This window comes from Paroedura picta, chromosome 6, assembly GCF_049243985.1.
Source record: "Paroedura picta isolate Pp20150507F chromosome 6, Ppicta_v3.0, whole genome shotgun sequence".
NCBI lineage: Eukaryota > Metazoa > Chordata > Lepidosauria > Squamata > Gekkonidae > Paroedura > Paroedura picta.
Genome location: NC_135374.1, coordinates 8,416,227 through 8,441,453, shown reverse-complemented (window position 1 = coordinate 8,441,453; position 25,227 = coordinate 8,416,227). Strand labels below are relative to the sequence as shown.

General features: G+C 46.8%; 1 protein-coding gene across 26 annotated transcripts in view; it reads left to right on the top strand.

Moving 5' to 3' along the window:
• DLG2 (discs large MAGUK scaffold protein 2) overlaps positions 1-25,227 on the top strand; it is a 1,130,680-nt gene that overhangs the window by 740,858 nt on the left and 364,595 nt on the right. For 22 of the 26 annotated variants that reach the window (XR_013231698.1, XM_077341322.1, XM_077341326.1 and 19 more), the window contains 2 exons: positions 17,109-17,267; positions 24,782-24,850. Coding sequence is in view for 25 of the 26 variants with exons in the window: in XM_077341322.1 (XP_077197437.1) it covers positions 17,109-17,267; positions 24,782-24,850 (228 nt within the window). In the remaining variant the exon portion in view is untranslated. The remainder of the gene's footprint in view (positions 1-17,108; positions 17,268-24,781; positions 24,851-25,227) is intronic. The other 4 variants (XM_077341330.1, XM_077341328.1, XM_077341342.1 and 1 more) reach the window with 1 other exon arrangement.

The following is a 25,227-nucleotide window of genomic DNA, read 5'->3' as shown; positions in this document are numbered from 1 at the left end:
GCAGACACTGGAACCGTTCTCGAACAGAGGTCCCCAACGTGGTGCCCACCAAGAACCTTCCCGGCACCTCCCCAGAGCTTTAGAAAACGGACAAGGCCAGGTGTGGCTTTTGCTCAGCAAAGCTCACAGGAGGCTTTGTAAATAAATCTAGATACTCACAGGAGCTGCAGAACACAACTTTATTAGCAGCCTAGCTCCAACTAAAAGAGCCTCTTGTGGCGCAGAGTGGTAAGGCAGCCGTCTGAAAGCTTTGCCCATGAGGCTGGGAGTTCGATCCCAGCAGCCGGCTCAAGGTTGACTCAGCCTTCCATCCTTCCGAGGTCGGTAAAATGAGTACCCAGCTTGCTGGGGGGTAAAGGGTAATGACTGGGGAAGGCACTGGCAAACCACTCCGTATTGAGTCTGCCATGAAAACGCTGGAGGGCGTCACCCCAAGGGTCAGACATGACTCGGTGCTTGCACAGGGGATACCTTTACCTTTTTTTTAGCTCCAACTAACTTAGGGAAATGAAAGCAAGGGAAAAGAAGAAATTGAGGGGTGGAATATCCCTCCTAATAAAGCTTCAGTTAGCTCTTGACTATCTCATTTACTACAGTTTGAATGGCTGCGAAGAGTTTTTTAAAAACTGCATCAGCAGTAACTCCGCTTTCAGCTTGAGGATCTTCGCAATGTTACTGTGTTGTGACCTCAAGAGCATTTTTTAAGACCGGTTTCATTTAAAAAGGCACTCTGTTCAACCCACCCACTGCCTGAAATGCGGAAAGAGGTACTGCTGGGGTTATGCATAACCTCATATCATGGAACAAAGAGAAATGCCGCGCGGCAATTAATGCTAATGTGGCTGCAGAGGAGAGGACGCGCAGTAATGGGTTTAAACTACAAGTACAACGATATAGGCTCGATATCAGGGGGGAAAATTTCACAGTCACAGTAGTTCAGCAGTGGAATAGGCTGCCTAAGGAGGTGGTGAGCTCCCCCTCACTGGCAGTCTTCAAGCAAAGGTTGGATGCACACTTTTCTTGGATGCTTTAGGATGCTTTGGGCTGATCCTGCGTTGAGCAGGGGGTTGGACTAGATGGCCTCTATGGCACCTTCCAACTCTATGATTCTATGAATACACAATGAGAAAGCGTTGTAGCGGACCACGCGTTCCATCTCGCGGGGAAAACTGGCCCAAGTGACTTCTCTCTCTTTTTACAGATATGACTTCCCTTGGTAGGTGTCTCTCACTGGAACAGGGATAACTGCCTGCCGTTAGGGGGAAATCTCATGAGCGCAACCGATACAATCGATCCATCAGACAAAAATTTTTAACAATAAGCCTTTTGTTCGTTCCATTCACTTCTGCCTGCTGGAAAGGGAGAAGATCTTATTGCCTTCTTTGACAGTTAACTAAAGTGCTCCAAACCAGCTTTTAAGGGCACCGGCTTGTGAACCTGCTTGTCGATCGTATGACTGTTCGGTGTGAAATATTTCCGTCTTGCTAGATTCGCTTGAAACGAAAATAAAAAAAAACAGCGCATGCCAGCAGCTAGATCAAGAGGCAAGTCAGCCGTTCTTTGGCTTCTCCATCTGCTGCTGATTTCTTTTCTCTTCTTTTTAAAGGGGGGGGGGAAACAAAGCTTAAACTTTTCTGCAGCTTTTTTTAGCGCTATACAAAATCCGCTCCTTGAAGTTGGCTGGCTTGCGTAACAGTTTTGCAACCCATAGATTTGGGGGGGGGGGGGAAGGGGAGGGGAGCTGAATAATGTAAACCTTTGTTATTAGCTCTTCATACATTTGGAAAAGAGCAAGAGAGTTTGGGAATGCTTTGGGAAGAGTGAAATTCCAAAATTGCTCTGCACTCGTGCATCTGATTTTTTGGGCTGTCCCTAAATTATGCAGCATAATCCTCCCTCTCCCCCGGAATGACCCTTGCCTGCCCACGTTGCCTGATAGATAAAGTAATTACATCATTTGGTGTTATTCTTATTATTCCATAGGTAGTTGGAAGTGCCATCCAATCACAGCTAACTTAGGGTGACCCCATAGACTTTTCAGGCAAGAGACAGACTTCCTTCAAGGTATTCCACCCAAGTGCTAATTAAGACCAACCCTGCTTAGATTCCATGATCTAAAGAGGATTAGGCTAGCATGAGCCATCCAGCGCCCATGCTCTGGATAATACACTAGATAATACACTTTCAAAGTGCTTTTACATCTGGATTTTCCTGTGCAGAATAGGAAAATCCACTTTGAAAGTGCATCGAAAGTGCGTTATCTGACATGTGCAGAATGGGCCAAGAGTCCTTCCTTCCCCCCTAGTTCCATTGCAAACCTATTTGGGCTTTCTCTCTTTTTAATAAGCAATATGCTGCAGCTGCTGTGTGGCTGTGGGGAATACGTAAGGTTAGCCGAAAATGAACGAAAAACGTTAATGTATAGGTTAGCTCATCACCACGTGGGGGCAGAGGTGGGATGAATCGAGAGCCCCCCCCCCAGGTGTGGCTTTTCAACCTGCTCGTTGTGGCGTCCCAATGCAACCTACATTGCAATACAGCTTTGGATATTATGCACGACATAATCTCTGGGCAGCCCGTGGCCGATCCTTCGCAAAAGCCATCCCTGGGATCAATTCCATCCCCCCCCCTTCCCCCAATAGCTGCAGTTATTCTCTCACAGAGCTTGATGTAGTGGTGCTTTTTTTAAAGCAGCAACAGAAAAAAAAATGTGGTCATTACCGACAAGGTCTCAAGGCTGCGTTGCCGGGTAACCATGACGACCACAAGCCTATTGCATACTGTACATCCTTACGTTCTCCAGCCGTGGATGTGCTGCAGGCCAAGTTCCACTCAGTGTCTTCTATAGAGAGAGCAATATTCTGTGATTTAATATCGCTATATGCATTTTATTTTTTAAAGCTTAGCCTCACAAAACACAGAGGACAAACTGGGTTTCTCTCACTCATTCCCTGCTATGGTGTTTTAGATTGCTTCTTAAACGGTTTGAATGTTAACCAAAAAAAAAAAAAGGAAGAAAGAAAGAAAGAAATCTTATCTTGCTTCTCCTATTTCATTATGAATATTAAGGGTTCATTCTTAACGGATTTTGCTTGTGTAGTGTAACGTAGTTTTTAGGTCACAGCTGAGGCTGGGAGAGCAGATGCTGCGATACTATTTTTTAAATGAACTTTTGCTTACAATAGAAGTTTTGATTTCTTTTCTTTTTTTCTTGAATTACAAAAGCGGCCAAGAAGGCACGCAGACAGAAAGGATCTTCGGAGGGGAAATGATACTATAGAGCAGGGGTAGTCAAACTGCGGCCCTCCAGATGTCCATGGCCTACAACTCCCATGAGCCCCTGCCAGCTAATGGACATCTGGAGGGCCTCAGTTTGACTACCCCTGCCATAGAGCTTCAAGATTTGACTAAGTGGTCCTTACTGTCACTTTACAGGTTGCCTTAGTGTGGGTCATGTTGGTTATTTGCAGCCAGTGAGCCTCTGTCATTCCATAATTTGGGGCTCTGAAAATGACTGTCATTTCTGGGCCATACCCTTTTCCAGAGCAAATTCCCCTGACTTCATTGACCTGCAAAACTCATGTACATTTTTGTTCCCTTGGTGGCAGTGCTAGACAGTTGGCTTTCGAGATCACAGTGGCCATGCCATTTTATTTATTTATTTATAATTATATTTATATACCGCCACTCATGAATGTCTCACAGCGGTTTACAGAAGTCGATAAAACACAATAAAATGCCCCAACAATACCCTTAAAATATCCTTATCCATTGTTCCTCATAATATTTGTGAAACAGCCCGGGGGGTGGAACAAGTCCGAGATGTCCAAGTTGGTATAGGGCCAATCAGGCCCTACCGCTACAGCTCCCACCCTTCTTCCCTGGACACTAGCCACTTTGTTCTCAGACGCCTGAGAGAGATAGAGAGACACACACATAATACTTTTCAACCCATAATTTAAGACCATTATTTCAAGTCCAACAGGAATAGCTCCCTGCCTTCTTTTAAGTGATAGCCGAGATGGGCAATCAAGAGGGGTGGTATATAAATCATGAAATAAATAAATTATTAAATATACTTAATATCAAGGTTAATATCAAGCCCTGTAATTTTGACTGTGCCATGGCAGTTCATTCGGCAACTGTTTTGATTCTGAACGATCCGTTTTGTTCAATGGATCCATTGTGCGGCAGCATGAATTTCCCCCGGCAAAGATAGCATAGCATAACGCAATATAATCTGTCTCTTCTTAGGTGTGCATTCCCCCCCCCCACGACCAAGATTATGATATTGCCATCATTTTATTTTAATTAAATAAAATGAGAACTGCCAATGAAACTTGAGATGAGCTGCCGCTTAATTTACCATCACTCAAAACGGTAGAAATAAGATTTAGCATAAACGTTCTTACAATGGAACGGGAAGAAACGACACAATCTGGCCATCGCACTATTTTTCTTCCTTCCTTTTGGCCACAGGAGGGATATTAATTCCCCCCCGAGGAAGCTGAAAATCACAGTTTGTCAGAGGCATCTGGCTACCTATTTTTAGAAGACAAGTGGAATTGTTTCTAGCCACTGTTGCATAAAGAGAATTTGTTTCGTGAACCGCGATTCTCTCGTGCTGTCTGAACACAACCAGAGATGCCCCGTGGACAAGGCTGGTGAACTGTGCCCCTAGACCAGGGATAGTCAAACTGTGGCCCTCCAGATGTCCACAGACTACAATTCCCACAAGCCCCTGCCAGCATTTGCTGGCAGGGGCTTGTGGGAATTGTAGTCCGTGGACATCTGGAGGGCCGCAGTTTGACTACCCCCGCCCTAGACTCTCTGCCTGTGTGCAAGACTTCAGGGGCAGTTCAGTCTAGAAAGGAGAAATGCAACGATATAGGCTAGAGATAAGGAAAAAAACAATTTCACAGCCAGAGTAGTTCAGCAGTGGAATAGGCTGCCTAAGGAGGTGGTGAGCTCCCCCTCACTGGCAGTCTTCAAGCAAAGGTTGGATACACACTTTTCTTGGATACTTTGGGCTGATCCTGCATTGAGCAGGGGGTTGGACTAGATGGTCTTTGTGGCCCCTTCCAACTCTATGATAGCCCTCTTTAACTATTTGAAAGGTTGTCACTTGGAGGAGGGCAGGAAGCTGTTCCCATTGGCCGCAAAGGAAAGGACACGCAGTAATGGGTTTAAACTACAAGTACAACGATATAGGCTAGATATCAGGAAAAAAATTTCACAGTCAGAGTAGTTCAGCAGTGGAATAGGCTGCCTAAGGAGGTGGTGAGCTCCCCCTCACTGGCAGTCTTCAAGCCAAGGTTGGATACACACTTTTCTTGGAGGCTTTAGGATGCTTTGGGCTGATCCTGCATTGAGCAGGGGGTTGGACTAGATGGCCTCTATGGCCCCTTCCAACTCTATGATTCTATGATTCTAGAAAGGAATTAAAGACAGAGAAAGGTGTGCAAATCACATTCACTGTTATACTCGACTCAGCCTAGATGTTGACAATTTATAAAATCACAGCTGAGCCACAGAGCACAAGTCTGATCAGGCGAGTCTGAGTCTTAGGCAGATGGAGTCCATTATTATCATTACTATTATTCCTATTATTACTTTATTGATTTATACTTGGACTTTTACGACCGCGGCTCTCAGCGAACTGGCTCGTGGCGGCTTACGTCCTGAGTTTCAATCCTGCCCCTCTCCACAAGTGGGTTCAGGGAAGTTCGCAGCAGTAAGATGAAAACGGAAAATGAACTAATTACAACAGCATAAAATACAAAAACTAGCAATTAACTGTCAGCAACTAAGGAAGCCCCCACTGCCTCCCCCAGCCACCCTCCATCTTGCCTGCAAAGTTGGTAAGATATGCCAGCAGAGGAAGAAGAGGAGACCCCTTGTAGGTTAAATCGCCCCAGCCTCGGCTCTAGGCAGGGAGGGTGTGTGCCGTCTTACAGGCCCTGAGAAGGAACTGGAGGAAATGAGGAAACAGTGGTAGAAAAGAATGGCAAAAAGAGGCGAGTTTGCAGTGATTTGTTTTCTCTTTATTGATAGCAGCGCACCTTTCTTGGGCGTTTGCTAAGGTTTGATTGAGAGCCTTGTTTTGCCATGTAATATAATATAATGAAGGTTTGGGAATAAATGCTCGCTGGGGAAACAGAGGAAACAGCCATGTTCTGACAACAGGTTTTTGACAAAGCAAAAATAATGCTGGGAGGATGCAAATGCAGATTTCAGCCTTGAGTAATGAGAATTTCAGCGTTCCTCCGTGGGTACCTCTAATGAGTTGGCGAAGACCAGTTCTCTCCTTCAGCTTCTTTGCCATAATGAGAAGTCTTTTCCCCTCTTGGCTTTCTCATGAAATACACGGTTTCCTTCCTCCCTTGCCGCCTTGAAGGAGAAGATCCTCATGACAACGTCCTCTCAGCCTTGAGTTGCATCCAGGCCAAACAGTGATTCCCACCAGTTTGCCCTTTTCGCTGCAGATTCCTCTTCCCCCTATTTCATTGCTCACAGTCAGTGGAGTGAGGCAGGAAGTGGCCATTCTGCTGATGGAAAATTTAGTCTGGATCCAACCCATTGGACTGAATCCCCTCCCCCCCCCCCAAGTGCAGTCCTAAGCTGAGATGAAGACAGTGGACTTAGAAGGAGATGCCTGATTTGGGATGAGAGTTTGCAAGCCTGCTTCTGACCGTGCATAGGGCACCTGTTTATGGTTGACAGGCTATAGCCAGCAACCCTGCAGGAGAAATTGGAGGGGGGATGGAGCCAGCAGACGATCATCCCTTCTGGTAAACATTGGAAGTGGCGTCTTTAGGCACTTTGCACATTGACAAAAACTCTATGGTTTTACCATGGGGTTTTTGAAAATGCTAGAGGAGCTACTGTTTTTACAGGAAGTGACATCATCATGACAGGCTTCCTCGGGAGGTGGTGGGTTCTCCCTCTTTGTAAATTTTTAAACAGAGGCTAGATAGCCATCTGACAGAGAGGCTGATTCTGTGAAGGTTCAAGGGGGTGGCAGGTGACAGTAGATGAGCGATTGGGATGTGAGTGTCCTGAGTGCAGGGGGTTGGACTAGATGACCCATGAGATCCTTTCCAACTCTAGGATTCTATGATTCTATGATTCTATGATTCTATGATTCTATGACAGTGAGGCATATGCAGATGCAAGGTTTCCACCCTCCTATTTCCTCATGCCAGTATATAAGGCTCTGCTGGGCAAAGAAGCTAGGAGGTCTCCTACTTTAGCAGGTCATGATAAGTTAACATGGTAGATTAATGCAGATTTGCTGTGTAATAATGAGTTGAAGCATTGAAGGGACAGTGTCAGCATCTCTATATTCTATATGCTCATTCCACCAAGTTGGGGCCAGGACCAAAAAGGCCCTTGCCGTGGCTGAGATCAGGTGGACCTCCCTTGGGCCAGGGACCACTAGCCTGTTTAGATTCTCAGATGATAATGCCCTGCTATGGGCATAAGGAGATAGGCGGTCCCTCAAGTACACTGGGCCCAGGTTGCGAATGGTCTTGAAAGTCAAAACCAAGACCTTAAACTTGATCCAGAACACCACTGGCAACCAATGCAGCTACTTCAGCACAGGCTGGATATGGGCCCTCCATGATGTTATGTTGAGGACCCTCGCAGCTGCATTTTGTACCAGCTGCAGCTTCCAGGTCAAGGATAAGGGCAGGCCAGTGTAGAGTGAGTTACAGAAGTCTACTCTGGAGGTGACTGTCACATGTATCACAGTGGCTAGGTGTTCCAGGGCCAAGTAGGGCGCTAGTAGCCTTGCTTGGCATACATGGAAAAACGCCAGCTTGGTGACCCTCATGACCTGAACCTCCATGGAAAGGGAGGCATCAAAGGTCACCCCTAGATTCTTGGATAGAGGTGCAATCTCCAGCTGTACTCCATCTAGGCTCAGGAGACACGCTTCCTGATCTGAACCCTTCCTCTCCAGCCACAGGACCTCCATCTTCGAAGGGTTGAGTTTCAGGTGACTCTGCTTGAGGCAGACCGTCACTGCTTCCAAACAACTGGTGAATGTATCCATGGGGGAGTCGGTTCAGCCATCCATTAGAGCAGGGGTAGTCATCCTGTGGTCCTCCAGATGTTCATGGACTACAATTCCCATGAGCCCCTGCCAGCAAACGCTGGCAGGGGCTCATGAGAATTGTAGTCCCTGAACATCTGGAGGACCACAGGTTGACTACCCCTGCATTAGAGGATAGAGCTAGGTGTTATCGGCATATTGATGACAACCCGTCCCATAGCTCCGGACCAGCTGGGCCAGAGGGCACATATAGGTGTTGAATAACGTGGGAGAGAGGACTGTCCCTTGCGGGACTCCGCACAACAGTCGGTAACTGCGCAGTTGCTCCTCTCCCACGGCTACCCTCTGTGTTCGGTTCCGGAGAGAGGAGATCAGCCATCGCAAGGCTGTCCCCCATATTCTGGCCATGGTGAGGTGGTTGGCTACCAACTCATGGTCAACGGCATCAAATGCAAGCCACATGAGAAGCACCAACTTGCCTCTATCCAGAATGAGCGCAACAGATTGAGAATTGGTTGTCAAGCAAGTGATTGCCACCTTCCAGTTGAGAATATCCTGGTGGGTGGAGTTTGGGGAGGATGGGGGCTGGGGAGTGGAGAGGCCTAAAGTGAGATCTAATGCCACTGAGTGGACCCACCAAAGCAGCCTTTATCTCCAGGGGAGCTTGTGCCCGTCACCTGGAGATCAGTCATAATTCCAGGAGATCTCCACCTGAAGGTTGGCAACCACAACGGTAGGCTGCCAAGGGCATGCAGGTTCACAACAGGGCTCCTTTTTTAGTTCCATTTCTCTACTCTTTGTAGATCATCGATATATACTTTTCCTTTCGATTCCTTGCCGTATCCTCCTTCCTGTTGTATTTAAAGCCGTTCCCAGTGCAGTCCTAAGCAAATTTACTCCCTTCGAGGCACACTGGCTTCAACGGGCCTAGATGGGAGGATCCCTTTGGAGAATGGCGTGATAGTTTAAGTATGCATAGAACTATTGGTGATGTTTGTGTGCGCACCCCGGTCTGACTCACTAACAGCCATCAGCCTACAGGTTTTGGTTTGGTGGGCAGTGCATCTCTATGTGCTGATTTTTCCCAGTGCTGATCTGTGAATGGTGGACGAGGTTAGACCAAAGCGTCCAATCAGGGTGGTGCGTTTTCTGCTAACATCCGGCTCATACCCAGCAGCCAATCAGATTTGTACACGTCTGAAAGACGCTTTGTAAGACGTACGGACTAACATGAACCTTCTGTCCAAAGGTGTGTTTGAGAATGTACAATTAAATGTGTGATTTTTTTTTATTTTTTAAAAGAAGACAACTGTATATAAAATTGCAAAAAGGGAACAACATACACAGATGCTTGGGGGGGAGGGGAGGGAAGCTTTTTTTTCCCATTTGCATTTGTTATGTAAGCTGTTTTGATTCATGAGTGTAACAAATGCTTTGTATTTGCGTTGATCACAATAAAAAGGCATAAAATGAGCACCTGTGCTGTCTTTGAGAGTGCTTTGGTGATGGAGAAAGGAGCAGGGATCCCGACTTCGAAGGGGGCTTATCCGTTTTTCCCCACGTATCAACGTGATTCCCCAAACATGTTTGCTTTAGAGCAGGGGTAGTCAACCTGTGGTCCTCCAGATGTTCATGGACTACTAGTGGGCCTTCCATGTGGACTGCTGGCAGGGGCTCGTGGGAATTGTAGTCCATGAACATCTGGAGGACCACAGGTTGACTACCCCTGCTCTAGACAGTTACCATCTCATAACCTAAGCTTTTATGACCCACTTTCAATCTACCATTATAGAGCTGTGTCGAGACACAAGTACGCACGGTGGGTTGTATCCTGTGCATACAGTACTAGGAGGGAGAAAAACACTGCCCTTTGTGGGACATTACAGCCCATTGCAATAATTCATTTTTGACCTACAATGCATTCCTAAGCAGAGTTACCCCGTTCTCCATCCATTGAAATAATTGGGCTTAGAGGCATCTCATTCTGTTTCAGATTGCGGTGTTTTTCAGACAACGTTGTCCTTTCCAAACTTGCCACCCTGTCATGGGGCTTCTTATTCAGTTCAACATGGCTACCCTCTGAAACTTACTCAGTTTTGCTTTCTTGTGGTAAGACATGGAGAATAGGGTCATCAGTAAATAGCTTGGGGGGGGGATAAGTATGAGGTAATTGGCATTGTTTCCTAAGCAGAGTTACACCTTTCTCAATTGCAGGGGTAGTCTACCCGTGGTCCTCCAGATGTCCATGGACTACATTTCCCATGAGCCCCCTGCCAGCATTTGTATAAACCTCCATAGAAAATGCTTCTCATTCTTTGCATTTTTCCTTGTTAGCCGCTCTCTCTGTCTTGATTCAACAAGTGTGAGCAAGACTGCCAAACCAATGGGTTCCCTTTCTGGAAAAATAAATAATCCTCTTTCAAAACAAATAAAGGTTTCAAGGTTAGTCTCTGGAGAGGCTGCCTAGACATTTTCAAGATAAATAAGTACTAGATAGTGCCTAGAAACATGGCTGGCCCCTATCTCATCAGATCTCAGAAGTAGGGTTGGGCCTGCTCAGTCTTTGGAAAGGAGACCATTAAGGAATACCGGGGTTGTGATTACGGAGGCAGGCAAAAGAAAACCGCCTTTGAACATTTCTTGCCTTGAAATCCCTACAGGTTTGCCATAAGTCAGCTGTGACTTGACAGCGAAGGAAGGAAGGAAGGAAGGAAGGAAGGAAGGAAGGAAGGAAGGAAGGAAGGAAGGAAGGAAGGAAGGAAGGAAGGAAGGAAGGGAGGAAGGGAGTGAGGGAGGGAGGGAGGGAGGGAGGGAGGAAGATGACAGAGAACAGAAACAAAGGAATGAGTAACTGTAGACAGGAAGGAAGGAAGGAAGGAAGGAAGGAAGGAAGGAAGGAAGGAAGGGAGGGAGGGAGGGAGGGAGGGAGGGAGGGAGGGAGGGAGGAAGATGACAGAGAACAGAAACAAAGGAATGAGTAACTGTAGACAGGAAGGAAGGAAGGAAGGAAGGAAGGAAGGAAGGAAGGAAGGAAGGAAGGAAGGAAGGAAGGAAGGAAGGAAGGAAGGAAGGAAGGAAGGAAGGAAGGAAGGAAGGAAGGAAGGAAGGAAGGAAGGAAGGACAGCTGAATTTAGATAGCTATTTTAAAAATGGCAGCTTACCATTTAGTGAACCAGTTGCATAAGCCCCAAACGATAACCCAACTGCCAAAGGATGAGCTCCCTTGATGAATGTAGTCATCCCGCAGTAATGGGTTTAACCTACAAGTACAACGATATAGGCTAGATATCAGGGGAAAAAATTTCACAGTCATAGTTCAGCAGTGGAACAGGCTGCCTAAGGAGGTGGTGAGCTCCCCCTCACTGGCAGTCTTCAAGCAAAGGTTGGAGACACACTTTTCTTGGATGCTTTAGGATGCTTAGGGCTGATCCTGCATTGAGCAGGGGGTTGGACTAGATGGCCTGTATGGCTCCTTCCAACTCTATGATTCTGTGATTCTATAATGTTTTCTTAGCCACATGGAAGGCCCATTAACATATGTGTCTGTGTCCTGTTGACTGAACTGTGTGGACAAAACTGACTGCGTAGAATTTTCCCATATGCCCTCATGTCATAGAATCATAGAATCATAGAGTCATTCAAAACTGATCCAAAGCCAGACAGAAAAGCGGCCCCCTGACAAGTGGGATCCTGTCTGAAGACCGATAGTTTCACGAGGGTAGCCATGTTGGGGGTCTGCAGAAGGGGAAGTTGATTCAAGCCCAGTAGCACCTCAGAGACCATCAAGATTTGGGGGTATAAACCTTTGACATTTCTAGCACCATATTTGATTACTGGAGTTCTGACTCTCATCGGCTGATGACCTGGACATTTTGTTGGTCTCCGACATGCCACCAGACTAAACTCTAACTCCCCCAAAGTTTGAGGCTGTCAATTTACCAATTAGTTAAGGACAATGTAATCACATACCTGGAGTATTGGAAGAGTCCTCAACGGGAGCTGTTCATGGCAACCTGCCGAACGGTAAAGGGAATATTTCATTGGTAGGGCCTGGAATAGATAGGGCTGTCTGGAGCCACCCAGGAGACCCATGAAACGAACTTTCCCCAGCTGCCGAATGTTTGGGCTCAAGAGCATTCCGGGAAACCTTTGGAGCATATTCCAGAACCCCCCCCCCAAGATGCCTGAGAGCATTCTGCGTAGATACTAGGGAATGGTGGGATGGTGATGGAAGTCCATGGGGAACCACAACCCTGCTTTTGCCATGACATCCAATGCTGTATTCTTCCATCATTCTGTCTTTCCAAGGCTGTATAAACACCCTGTTCGTAGACCTGCCTCAACCACTGGCGCCATTTAACCCCTTTCTGTCAAAAAGATGAAAAAAAGGGGAAACTCAGGGCGGGCTGTGTTTTTGGGATCCACAGCTCCCCAAACGGCGGCTGGGCTCTCAGAGATAGTGGGACACTTGTGTAACCTTTCCTGAAGTCGACACCTTATCCAAGTTAGCTGCTGGGACTCAGATCAGAATGAAGAAGACACGAACCCACCAGGAAGTCCTGTTCTTTGAATTCAGAGAGGCGGAGTCCAAGTGTTGACGGAGGAGGTGGGACTTGAAAATGGGTTTGAGAGTTTAAGCCCACTAAGCCTTTCCCTTTGTTAGCATTCCAAGGACGGTGGAATTACAGACATTTCTGTAAGCCCCGATTGTGTCAAGACTTACACCATATTTCTGGTCCTTGACTTGGGATGAAGGTTTCCCAGGTACATCAGGAATTAGGCTACGTCCAGGTTCTTCCTTACCTTCTCCAGCCATTAAATCCTTCCTTTTTCACCTTGCCTATGACACGCATCCTTAATCTCACCTTGCTACCGATCAAAAATAAAAATCGTCTTCTCCATCATATCATTCAGTATTTTGTTCCAGCATGGATATTGGCTATGAATTTTGGTTTCCCATCTCAGGTGAAATTTGCTTCTCTGTCCATTCCAGTATCTGTCCCTCACCTTCTCCAACCTGCCTGTTACACAGCATCTGGACACTGGCTTGACCTCCACATGGAGCCAAAATGTTTCACACCTTCTGTCCTCCTCTATGGTTTGAGGGCAACAGGTCACGTATCAAAAACATAATTTTTTGCTACTGATGACTGAATCCGTTCTGATCAATAACCTGCAAGCTACCTGATCCAACTAAATCTGTTGATGAGATTTGCCCCATACTCCTCACCATTGGTCGTCTGCCACAAACAAAATTTGTCATTGCAGCTGCAGGTTCCACAACCATGGTGTGGTACAGTTGCATGGTATTTCAGGTAACGGTGTGTCTTCCTTCTGGAGCTGATGGAAAAGTAGGGCAGGTTCTCCATGGACCCCCAAAACATGACTTATCATTGAAACTTGCCATCATCAGGACACACATGGTTTTTCTAAGGCGTGCCATAAGAAGGGATCAGATTCTTCTCTCTGTCTAAGAGGACTTTGAGAAAGGTTGTGTTGGAAATGGTGTCATTAAAGGATATGATGGGTGAATAAGACTCCAGAATCCAACGAGACAGACATTTTCACTTTGTAGAGTGACTTCAGTCCTTGGAATTTGCCAAAGGGATTGACCATTCTTCTTCACATGTTATCAGCAGGCTACCACGATCCCTTTACGTCCCAGGGTAATGGTGGTTAGCATTGAAAGGAACAGCTTCATTTACACCCAAGGGCTCTCAGGCACCCGGTGGGATATTTCTTCAGATTGTCAAGCTACTTTTGAAGTTCCTCCTGTAATATCAGAAAGAATTTTCCCACTTGACTAAGAACATTTGAAATGTGTTATGTAATATTATTGGCTCCTGAATAATATTCTGGGCTACAGAAACAATAGAAGAAGTTCAGCGTAAGGCCCAAGATAGACTCACCGACAACCTGGAGAGTGACCTAACCTTTAAAATAGATTCTCGCAACCATTCCCCCACCCCCAAATTGACTTCTCCAGTCGATTTTGAGATATGGAACTAGTCTTGCTTCAGCCTGGTTCCCTACATTGTTGTTTTTAAATGCAGGTACGTGCTCTGACATGCACAAGGCCAGTACATCTCAGATCTACTTAAGAAGTCAAGTTGTGCTGCCTTTGCCATGTCAGAACTGTGCATGCTAGACCTTGCTTTAATGAGATCAGCTTGAACATATATAACCTGCTCCCGTTTTGCCACATGACCAAGCCTCACCAAACACCCAGTGGTTTCCTGAACATAGTACATGTATGCAGATACAGTTGTAGCCCAGGGCTTCCTCTGATAGGACAAGTCCTTAGGAGAGAGACACCATTTATAAGAGCAAGTATGTTATTTTATGGAATAGAGTCATTGGGTTGGATCGTACAAGCTATTTGGCTTGGTCTTTCTCAGTTGCTCTCCTCAATGCAGCCCATGTCACTTGTACCATTTGTCCATCTGGGTCCCTGATCTCCAGCCTAGCTTTTGGGTGAATCAAAAATAGTCCCTTGTCCCTCTTTCACCTGCAGAAAAGCTGGTGGACCATAGCTCACTGCATTCAATCCAGGATTACAACGAAGTTCCAAAGTGTTGATTCCAGTCCAGTTGGGAAACCAGAAATTCCTCAGTCTGCAACTTGCATTTGTTTATTTAGTTGGTCAGTTAATTAAAACAGTTATACCAACACCATGCCATATATTGCTTACAATGTTAACACACAAAATTAACAAAAGCAAACATACAAATATAACATAACGAAATGAATAAAAGTGCATCGCTGGGCCAGGGAAAATCAGGCTTGAAAATCCACATTCCAACTACTCAGTTGTTTGTTGTAGATTTAATTATTTGATCTTAGGGTGATACTTTTGAGGTCATAACATGGTGCTCTCATTGTCTTTCAAATCTTTCTGTAGACGGGTCTCAGTTTTTAAAAAATCAGCTTTCAAATCTTAAATGGGGGGAAAGAATACATACTCTTATCACCTTTTGGATTACGAATGTCCTGCTTTATTTAGGAGGTTATACTGTTCACAAAGTCTCCAAAGTTGATGCACATAATATGCTATTGTTGAGTTTTTCAGAGGCCCGTTCCAACCCCTGTAAATTTTGACTCAGATAACTGCCGTTTCTGCTGTGTGAATTATGAACATAAAGACAGACCAAGGGTCCAGCTACCAAGAGACTTACCCAAGCCGAAAGCAATGCAGAAACCAGGGAGACAAAAGACCCCCCCCCCTAAAAAAAATGAAATTTATTCTGTGTATAAGTTGTCAAGACTCACTGTGTCTTTTTAATTCTATCCAGGGAAGCTCTGCAAATGGGATTTGGCACTGAAAGGTATTGAGAGGAGGGTCACAAAAACTGATCCAAGTGTATCCAAAAGAACGAAAGGCATTTTTGTTTAGATTATTATTGTCAGCATTGAATCTGCAATACCTCTTAACGCTTAAGTAATAATCTTTTGGGGGAGAAGGGGATACTGTTTGTCCACTTTTCGACCTGAAGCGTCAATTGAGTGTTCAGAATATCCTGTTAGCTCCTGTAATGTTTAATGCATGCAAATGATGATATGTATCTGGATTGAGAGCTCTAATGGGATAGACGTTGTAATGATATAGATGGTCTAAGTGTGTGCAGAGCTTGCGCAAAACCTCTCTAGATGTGGCTTCACGAAGCTTTACGGAATGGAAAAGCGAGAACGAGATTGCTCATTCCTGACACTGCCATCCCTACGGAAAAACCTGCAAGACAAAACTGGAATTGTAGATGTGAGAAGAGTTACTGTTTAAGACTTGAGGGTTCTGGGTTCTGATGTGACAGTCCAGCGCTTGAATCGACTGATCCTGACCACCATGCATTGTGGAATGTATTTTCTTTTGACCATTCTGTATGAAAATAGTTCTTACAAGAGAAATATTCCATGTGGAACACATTTATTTAGTTATATCTAGTTTCAGATCTGCGGTAAAGTTGTCAAAGGTGTCCCCTATATTCATTTTGCCGTATTGAAGGTCTCGTTTTCTAGAACCGTGGTTTCCAGACCCATGGATCATGGTCAACCATTGTATCAGTATTCCTTATGCCTTTTGCATGGGCTACCATCGGCCTCTCTGGGGATAATATTAAAACTTTTTTGGCTACTAGAAGTCCAAGTTCAAGGGAACAGCCCGGGTGGCTGGTCAAATATTTGGCAATCACCAAATTATATCACAACTCTGTGTCTATGACCCACCAAGAATGGGTAGAGGGCTGGAATGCTCATGTCCATTTTGAGCCATCGACAATTTTGGAAGATGGGAAGATTATTGCTCCCCACGGCCACCCCTTTCCTTTCCTAGAGAAGCACTGATGCAGCTGCATGAACACTTGACCATCTTAGCTTGCCTTGCCTATGGTCCACTTGTGGACCACCTTGGCCTGACAGACAACTTCTGCTTCATAGATGGCCACTGCTTAAGGAGCCACTGTTGTAGAGGCCGGCGTCGTCCTGTATGTTGTTTCCTACAGCTCATCAATGTATCACTCATAAATATATAGCAACAGAGGCTGCATCAAATGCCTTTGCAGCTTCACAGTAACTAAGTGCTCGTGCACGTTGTCATCCCCGTAGTGTGAATGTGTGTATGTGTGTGCGCCACATTTGAATTGCGAAGACGATCAAGTTGTGTGTCTTGCTTTTGAGTATTAGAGGTACTGGTAAAGTATAGAACTTTGTTTAATTTTATGGAAATAAAGCTTCTCCATTGGGTTCCAGAAGTTAAGAGGTAAGCTGTTTAGCCAGGCTAAAGGACGGAAATGTTATGGTACGGGCATGGTCGCCACTTTACTTTTTTCTCTAGCTGTCTTTGTGTTCGATTACCGTGAATTTTCATGTTCTTAATCTTCGTGACTAGCGTTCTGTACCTTAACAGAAGGGTGTGTTCCCCCCTCCCCCTTGGTATATGTATCTAATTCTTCTCCCGGTTAATCTTCTTTGCATGCTTGCTGTTGGGCGTATGTTCAATCGGTTGGCGCATGTTAACTCCCGTCTAATCTCTTATTCTTGTCTCTGTTATCACTAGGCCTCCTGAACCAGTTTACAGCACTGTGAACAAATTCTGTGATAAGCCACCTTCTCCTAGGCACTATTCCCCTGTCGAGTGTGACAAAAGCTTCCTCCTTTCAGCTCCCTACCCCCACTACCACCACATAGGCCTGCTCCCTGACTCTGAAATCATCAGGTACTGCATGTGCTTCTTTCCTCACTTCCACACGTTAGGTTGCATGCGCGCCATGAGAAATGTGCGAATCGGACTCCGCTTCTAACCCGTGCACCAAAGTGCCCTCCACGACGGCTTGTGTTCACCATTGTAAAGTGGGGTGCCGACTCAAAAACTTATTTATTTTTTAGGGTGTAGAGACCTTTTGCTCGTGGTTTAAGGAGTTGGGCGTGGAAATGGAGAACGTTGGGTTTGCAACAGTAAAGGATGTGTTTGGATTTGGGTTACCAATCTCCCGTCGGGGCCTGGAGACCTCCTAGAATTACAGCTGATCCCTAGCCTATCGACATCAGTTCCCCTGGAGAACATGGCTGCCTTGAAGGCTGGATTCTATAGAATTGTAACCTGCTAAGGCCACAAAACCTGCCCTTCTCAGGGTCTGCTTCTAAATCTTCTGGAATTTCTCAACCTAGAGTTGGCAAGTCTAGTCTAATTCCCAATGGCGGGTGGTTCTTACCTTACGTTAGGTTAGAGGAAGCATTCAAACTGTGTTTAGTGCAGTGATATAATTCAGGCCATGGATTCGACCATTGAGGTTCCCAACCTAACCCTAGTCTAAACCATAATACTGGGTGGTCATCCTACCATAAGAAACCGTTGCATTGTGTTCAGTGGAGTGGTGTGATAGAGGCCATTGAGTCAACCACTGACCCCATAACATCGACTCAAAATAAGACATATACTACTTCATTCTGTGACAGGAGCCATTCCTATTGGAACTATGTGTTCTGGGGTGCGTCTCCACAGATTTCTACTAATCGTCTGGATGATCCCGCAAGCGTGGTTCCCATGCAGCTGCTTCCTGGTGTTTAGAAATAACTTACCATTAAGAAGAAGAAGAAGAGTTGGTTCTTATATGCCACTTTTCCCTACCCGAAGGAGGCTCAGAGTGGCTTACAGTCACCTTCCCTTTCCTCTCCCCACAATAGACACCCTGTGAGGGAGTAGAGGCTGAGAGAGCCCTGAGATTACTGAAGAAGAAGAGTTGGTTCTTATATGCCGCTTTTCTCTACCCAAAGGAGTCTCAAAGTGGCTTACGTTCACCTTCCCTTTCCTCTCCCCACAACAGACACCCTGTGGGGTGGGTGAGGCTGAGAGAGCCCTGATATCACTGCCCGGTCAGAACAGCCTTATCAGTGCCGTGGAGAGCCCAAGGTCACCCAGCTGGTTGCATGTGGGGGAGTGCAGAATGGAACCTGGCATGCCAGATTAGAAGTCTGCACTCCTAACCACTACACCAAACTGGCTCTTAGCCATATCTAACCTTCAAGTTGTTAATGGGGAACAGGGATGCTGGACTGGATGGACTATCGGTCCCAGCAGGCTATTCTTACAGTCCATGAACACATGGATGTCAGGGTAGTTATTGTTTTATTAAAGAATTTGCTACTTTTGACTGAATGGAGTCTACGTGGTCTTGTCCACAAAGGGATCTACCAACCTTCCTCGGATTCCTGACAACCAAAAGGTCCACCACCAATTTACCCCTCCGTCTATTTATTCCCACCCCCCAAAAAAATGGGACACCCAGAGAGAACTGTCATACCCTGCTTAATGGGTGGGAAAAAACTATAAAAAGAGAAGGAACAAAATTAGAAGACAATTGTTACAACCATTTCCTTGCGGTACAGAAATATATCACCATGAATAAATACCGCCGGGTAGCAGAACAAGCTGTTATTTCTTCTGGAAAAAGGCAAAGAAAAGGGGGGGAAAAAGGATTTGAAATTACTTTCAAGATTATCTGAACACTAGGCATCGTTTAGAACAATCCTGACGCGAAAGCCATTCCCAAGTTAAAATATCTCTGGACAAACCATAAAATGTTGGAGAGGACATTCATGATTGTACCTAATTCAAGCGCCTTATTAGATCTGCAGAAAAGGTTTCCAGGTTCCTGTTGATTAATGCTTCATTCTTATGTAAAAGCTATAGGGGAGAAAGCGGGAGAGTTTGAAACCTGAGGGAAAGAATGACCTGCCCCCATTTTAGACCCACCACAGGAAGCTTTTGCTTTATCTACTTCTGCCGTTTCCCGCTAGAAAACCAGAACTGCGTGATTCTTCCAAAATATTGATTTCCCAATAGGAAAAGTCACCTGTTATTTGACCCCTAAAAGAGAAATTCCCTGAAGCACAACCTGGTGCTCAGTTTATTAGTAGTAGTAGTAGTAGTAGTAGTAGTAGTAGTAGTAGTAGTAGTAGTAGTAGTAGTAGTAGTAGTAGTAGTAGTCATCATCATCATCAGTTTATTACCCGCCACTCCCAAATGGCACATGTTGGGTTACAAGGTTCAAATAAAATCCCCAATAAAACTCCCATTAAAACCCCAGACAAAAAACACAGATCCATAAATACAGTCAAGAAAAGATACGGCAGAAAAAAACAATGCAACCACAATCCATTCTGCCCACTAAGAATCCCATAGAGGGAAGTGGGAAAAGGGGGGCAGATGAAACCCATAGCCACGATACACATTGCATTATCCTGGAAGGGGGGGCATACAGATCTTCCTTGCTGTGCCGGCCTCAACCATAGACCTAGTGGAACAGCTCCATTTTGCAGGCCCTGCAAAATGCCGAAAGCTCCTGTAGGGCCCGCAGCTCATCCAGGAGCTCATTCCACCATGTAGGGGCCAGGACCGAAAAGGCCCTGGCCCTAGTCGAGGCCAGTTGTGCTACCCTGGGGCTGGGAATCTGGCCTTGGCTTTGGTCTATTTCATTGGCTCATGCAGCTCTGAATAAATTCTATGTCTGTCACAAGTTGGGTTGCCCGTTTCCAAGTGACATTTGGACATCTCCAGATCATCAAGACCGGTTCCTCTGGAGAAAATGGCTGCCTTGGAAAGTGGACTCTGGAACATTGTCATAGGACCATAGAGTTGGGAGTGGCCATTCAGGCCGTCTGCTCAATACAGGATCAGCCTAGAGCAAAGGACAAATCTCCGGCCAACCCTACACGAAGGGCAGCAAATACAGGGCCTCCAACTCTCTTTCATGATGTCCACCTGGAGATGTGTTGAGGTGGCCACCATGAAAGAGAGTCTGAGCTCCTGCATTGGCTATCCTTCATGAAGGGTTGGCTGGAGACTCCTCCTTTGCTTTCGGTGAATTCAAATGTCCCTCTGTCCTTCGCAGTCTCCTTCACATCTATGGTTTCATCCTCCTCCAGATTGCTATTAAAAGAGCAGCTGCAGCTTTGTTCTTCATTCTTCTGACCCACCAGCAATTTTCCACCTTTTAATATTTGTTTGTCTCCGACTTGCAAGCGCTCTGTACAAAGACGACCATCACAAGTAGTGTTGTCACCATTTATCATCATCTTCATACAGCCGCCCGACTCTTTTGTGTTCTGTTTCTCCAACTGGCCCTGCCTACCACCTCTTGACTTGAAAAAGGCATTATGTACCATGAACTTTTTATTTCATATGGATGTGAGTTCCTGGGCATGTCGACTGCTTGCATGCTTGGGTTTCTTTTCCTTCGGCCCTGGGCCTGGAGGAAATGACATCCCTCGTGGAAGGTTGTGATGGAAGTCTGTTTGTTGCCTACGGCCTTGAATGCAGAACCAGGCGACTTTTCTCTCATATCGTTCTTTGTTTTCAGTTCTTCATTCCATTTCCACCACCCTCTGGCATATCTTATGCTTCTTGCGGCTGATACTGGCGTATTTTGCATGTTTTGATACCAGGCACCCCTCCCATCACTCATATCACTGGACTGCATGGATGTTCTCAAGATCTTGTAACCCTTTGTCCTACCTTTGTTTTAAGAGACTAGCATAAATTACGGCTGGGACGGGGAAATCCCCGACCCCTAGGGGCCCTTGCTCACTATTGCTCACTATATATATATATATAGCAAATAATGCATGTCAATTCCAAGGAAAAACCTGTAAGTGACAGGGGGTAGCTCTAGGAATTGCTGGACCTTTTGTGGTTTTACTATAGAGTTTCCGGCAATCCCTAGAGCTACCCTCTGTATTTTGCAGGTTTTCCCCAGAAGTAACACAATGGAGCACATGAAGTCATGCTCCCCACAGGTCCCTACTCCCAAACCTCTCATCAGTTTCCAGGCAACCCTAGCATGAACAAATCTGGAACAAGGGGAAGAATCCCAAGTCATACTCAAGTGCTGTCAAGTCTCCACTGACTTATGGAAACCCCAGCATGGGGAATTTCAAGGCAAGTGAGAAGCAGAGGTCGTTGGCCACTGCCTTCCTTAGAGGTCTCCTTTCCAAGAACCAACTCCACTTAGCTGCCAGGATCTTGTGAGGTCAGGCTATACTCAGGCCTGGTTTAAGTATTCATGGGGCCCAATGAGTGCTGTTACTTGGGCTCCACAAGTCACTGCAGGGCACCCTTCTCAGGGATAGTCTAATCCAGTGGTTCTCAACCGACCTGATGGTGCAACGCCCTTTGGGTCGGTAAGGCCGCTGCCGCAGAGTGGCAGCGGCAGCCTTGGTGACCCAAAGGGGGTCATAGTGTGACGTGCTTTGGCACAGTGGCAATCATGGAAGCCCGATGCGGCCACCTCAAACTTCCATGATCGCCAAAGCGGCCACACACAACCCTCACGCCATTAGGAAGATGGTGGCGAGGCAGCGGCGACCCCTGGGAAAAGGGTCGATCAACCCCCCTAGGTGGTTGCGACCCCCAGGTTGAGAACCACTTCTCTAATCATTACATATATTCAGTTTTGTCTGAGACTGACATTTGGGCAATCCCCTTTCTGATCACATGGCTTCCCACACCACGCTTTTGAATGGAAGCAGGCTTAGACGAAGGAACTGCATCTCATCCAAAGGCACCACCAAGAGGTTCATGACATGGCATGGGCTGGCCTTGCAATGGCCTTGTTCCATTGGGCGACAGAATTTTGTAAGAAGACTGCAGCTTCCTCAGGGCGGTACAGAGGGGAAGCACATGGCCTCGGCATATGGCACTCTCCATGGTCCCAAGAAGCTATTCACCCAAAGATCCAGGCGTGTGAGTGGAGGGTTGGGTTGCTCGCCAGTAATATGTTTCCCAGGTCTAGACGTCGGGCTCTTTGGTGTGCATGCCTTCTGCGTGTGTACGTGAGATGACAATGCTTTCCTGACTGAGGTTTGAATGGCTGGGATGGTTCTTCAGTACACTTACGTAAGCCTCTTTGGATTGGGTGAGTGAAGACACGACAGCACTTTCCTGGATGCCATTTGGCTGGGGGGGAGAAGACACCCCCCCAGTGGCTTTCCCCAGTGGCCAGAGGGGCCAGAATGGGGTTCTTTTCCAAAGGGCCATCAGGTGGACATTGCTGGTTCTCCCGGAAGTGTGACAAAATCGAACTACGTTTGGCCTGTGTTGCGTCAAGTGTCTTTGTTGACTGCCTGCTCTGTCTCGTTGGCCATGTTGACATGTTCTGTTTCTATCCAGTGCACTTGGGGGTGGGGGAAAAGGAGGCCAGCTGCTTTAATATGCATCCTGCCAGTCAGTCCTGTGTACGGTTGCCAACTCTGGGATTTGGGGGTGGAGACGGTGGAGGGTGATGTTTGTGAAGAGAAGGGACCACACGCAGGGAGAACTCCACAAAGTCCACCCTCCCCAGAAGCTATTTTCTGGAGGGGCAGTCCATATGAAGAAACACTGTTGTAGAAATACACCCAAAGCAAATGAAACCAATAGGCAAAACGTTGTGTCTTCCTGAGATTTATTAAATGCAATCCTAAATAATTTTGCAACCAGAACAGGGTCCCGGGTATTCAATCCCACGTTCTAGTGCTTCTTCAGTGGTTGCAGTTATGGTCTTAGGGGCTCAGTTGAAGAAGTGACCCCTTTCCTGAAGAGCTCGCCTATGTGATATCCTGTTCCTGTAATACTGGTGGTGTTATATGATGTTATATTAGGACCATAATTGCTACTACTGAAGAAGCACTTGAAAGCGGGAGTGAGTACCCGGGACACAGTTCCGGGTGCAAAATGTTCTGGAAGGGAGCTGGTTGCAGTAATCTAGAGATCAATTGTGATTCTGAGAAATCTCCAGGCCTCACTTGGAGGCTGGCAACCTGAGCCTTTCTACTGAATTTATTTTTATACCCTTTTGTTTCCCATGCAGATACTGAATCCCCTTCCCTGCAGGGGCTGCCTCGTTCAGCTCCAGCTCGTTCACACCTTTCTCTGTGCCTTCATCACTGTATCTCCCATTTCTGTGGCCCCAGCCTGATGCCAAAACACAGAGCTCAGATTGTGCTTAGGACACTTCTAGGGATGCCAGTCCCCATGTGGGACCTGGAGATCCCCTGGAATTATAGCTCATCTCCAGGCGGCAGAGTTCAGATCCCCTGGAGAAAAGGGTTGCTTTGGAGGGTGGATGCCAAAGCATTAGACTCCACTGAGGTCTGTCCCCACTCCAAATCTCACCCACTCCTGCCTCTGCCCCCAAAGTCTCCAGGCATTTCCCAACCCAAACCTGGAAACTTTAGTTCTGAGAGAACTGGGACTGGTTCAAGATCCACCCAGCAATCCTCATGTGTCTCCAGGTGGCTGACAAATGCCTTCCCTTCCTCTTCCCACAACAGGCACCTTGTGAGGGAGGTGCAGCTGAGGGAGTTCTGAGTAGGGATGCCAGTCCTCATGTGGACACTGGGATCCCTTGTTCTTACAGCTCATCTCCAGCTGACAGAGCAATTCCCCAGGAGCAAATGGCTGCTTTGAGGTCTTCTTTGTCTCTAATCCCCCAGGATAGAGTTGGTCTCCCTAAATCTTGATCACCCTCCAGGACTGGCTTTAAAGGCCCAAGCAGCTCTATAAGCAAAGGAGCCTACGGCAGGCATAGTCAAACTGCGGCCCTCCAGATGTCCATGGACTACAATTCCCATGAGCCCCTGCCAGTGTTTGCTGGCAGGGGCTCATGGGAATTGTAGTCCATGGACATCTGGAGGGCCGCAGTTTGACTACCCCTGGCCTACGGGGTTTATTGGAGAAGGAAGAGCTAGTTTTTTGTACCCTGCTTTTTACTACGCAAAGGAGTCTCAGAGTGGCTTCCAATCGCCTTCCCTTCCTCTCCCTGTGAGGGAACTCTCAGCAGGCCCTCCTGCATCTTATAGCTGCTGACAGTCTCCTTCCCTTCCTCTCCCTGCAAACAGGGACCTTGTGAGGCAGGCGGGGCTGAGAGAGTCCTGAGAAAACCGTAACTGGCCCCAGGTCACCCAGCGGGCCTCCTGTGTCTCAAAGTGGCTCACAATGGCCTTCCCTTCCTCTCCTCACAACAGACACCTTGTGAGGCAGGCGGGGCTGAGAGAGCTCTGAGAGAACTGTGACCGGCCCAAGGTCACCCAGCAGGCTTCAGGCGGAGGAGGAGTGGGGAATCAAGCCCAGTTCTCCAGATCAGAGCCCCCCTGCCGCTCCTCACTATTGCACCCAGCTGGCTCTCTTCTGGATTCTTCATTAATCTTGTCTCCCTCTCTTCTCCCTTCCCATTTTTTTTCTCGACTCTCCAGTCATTCGCAGCACAGCACGGTCACCCGGCCGCCCACAGTGAGCATACAGCGGAGCATTTCCATAGAAGGGTAAGATTCATGTTTTGTTTAGACCTCTTATTTTCTTAATCCTGCCTCCTTCCCGGATCCATTGGGACTTGCCTCTCTGGACCAGGGGTAGTCAAACTGCGGCCCTCCAGATGTCCATGGACTACAATTCCCAGAAGCCCCTGCCAGCATTTGCTGGCAGGGGCTCCTGGGAAGTGTAGTCCATGGACATCTGGAGGGCCGCAGTTTGACTACCCCTGCTCTGGACCGTTGTCGGTCGCCAGCCCCTGCCCTTCATCGGCTGGACGGAAGGGGACAAACCTCCAGACATCGACAAGGAGACAAGTTGCGGCTACGGAAAACTCAAGTTGAAACCAGAAGTTTCAACAGACCTTTTCTGTGGAAAGCAGACCTTGTGC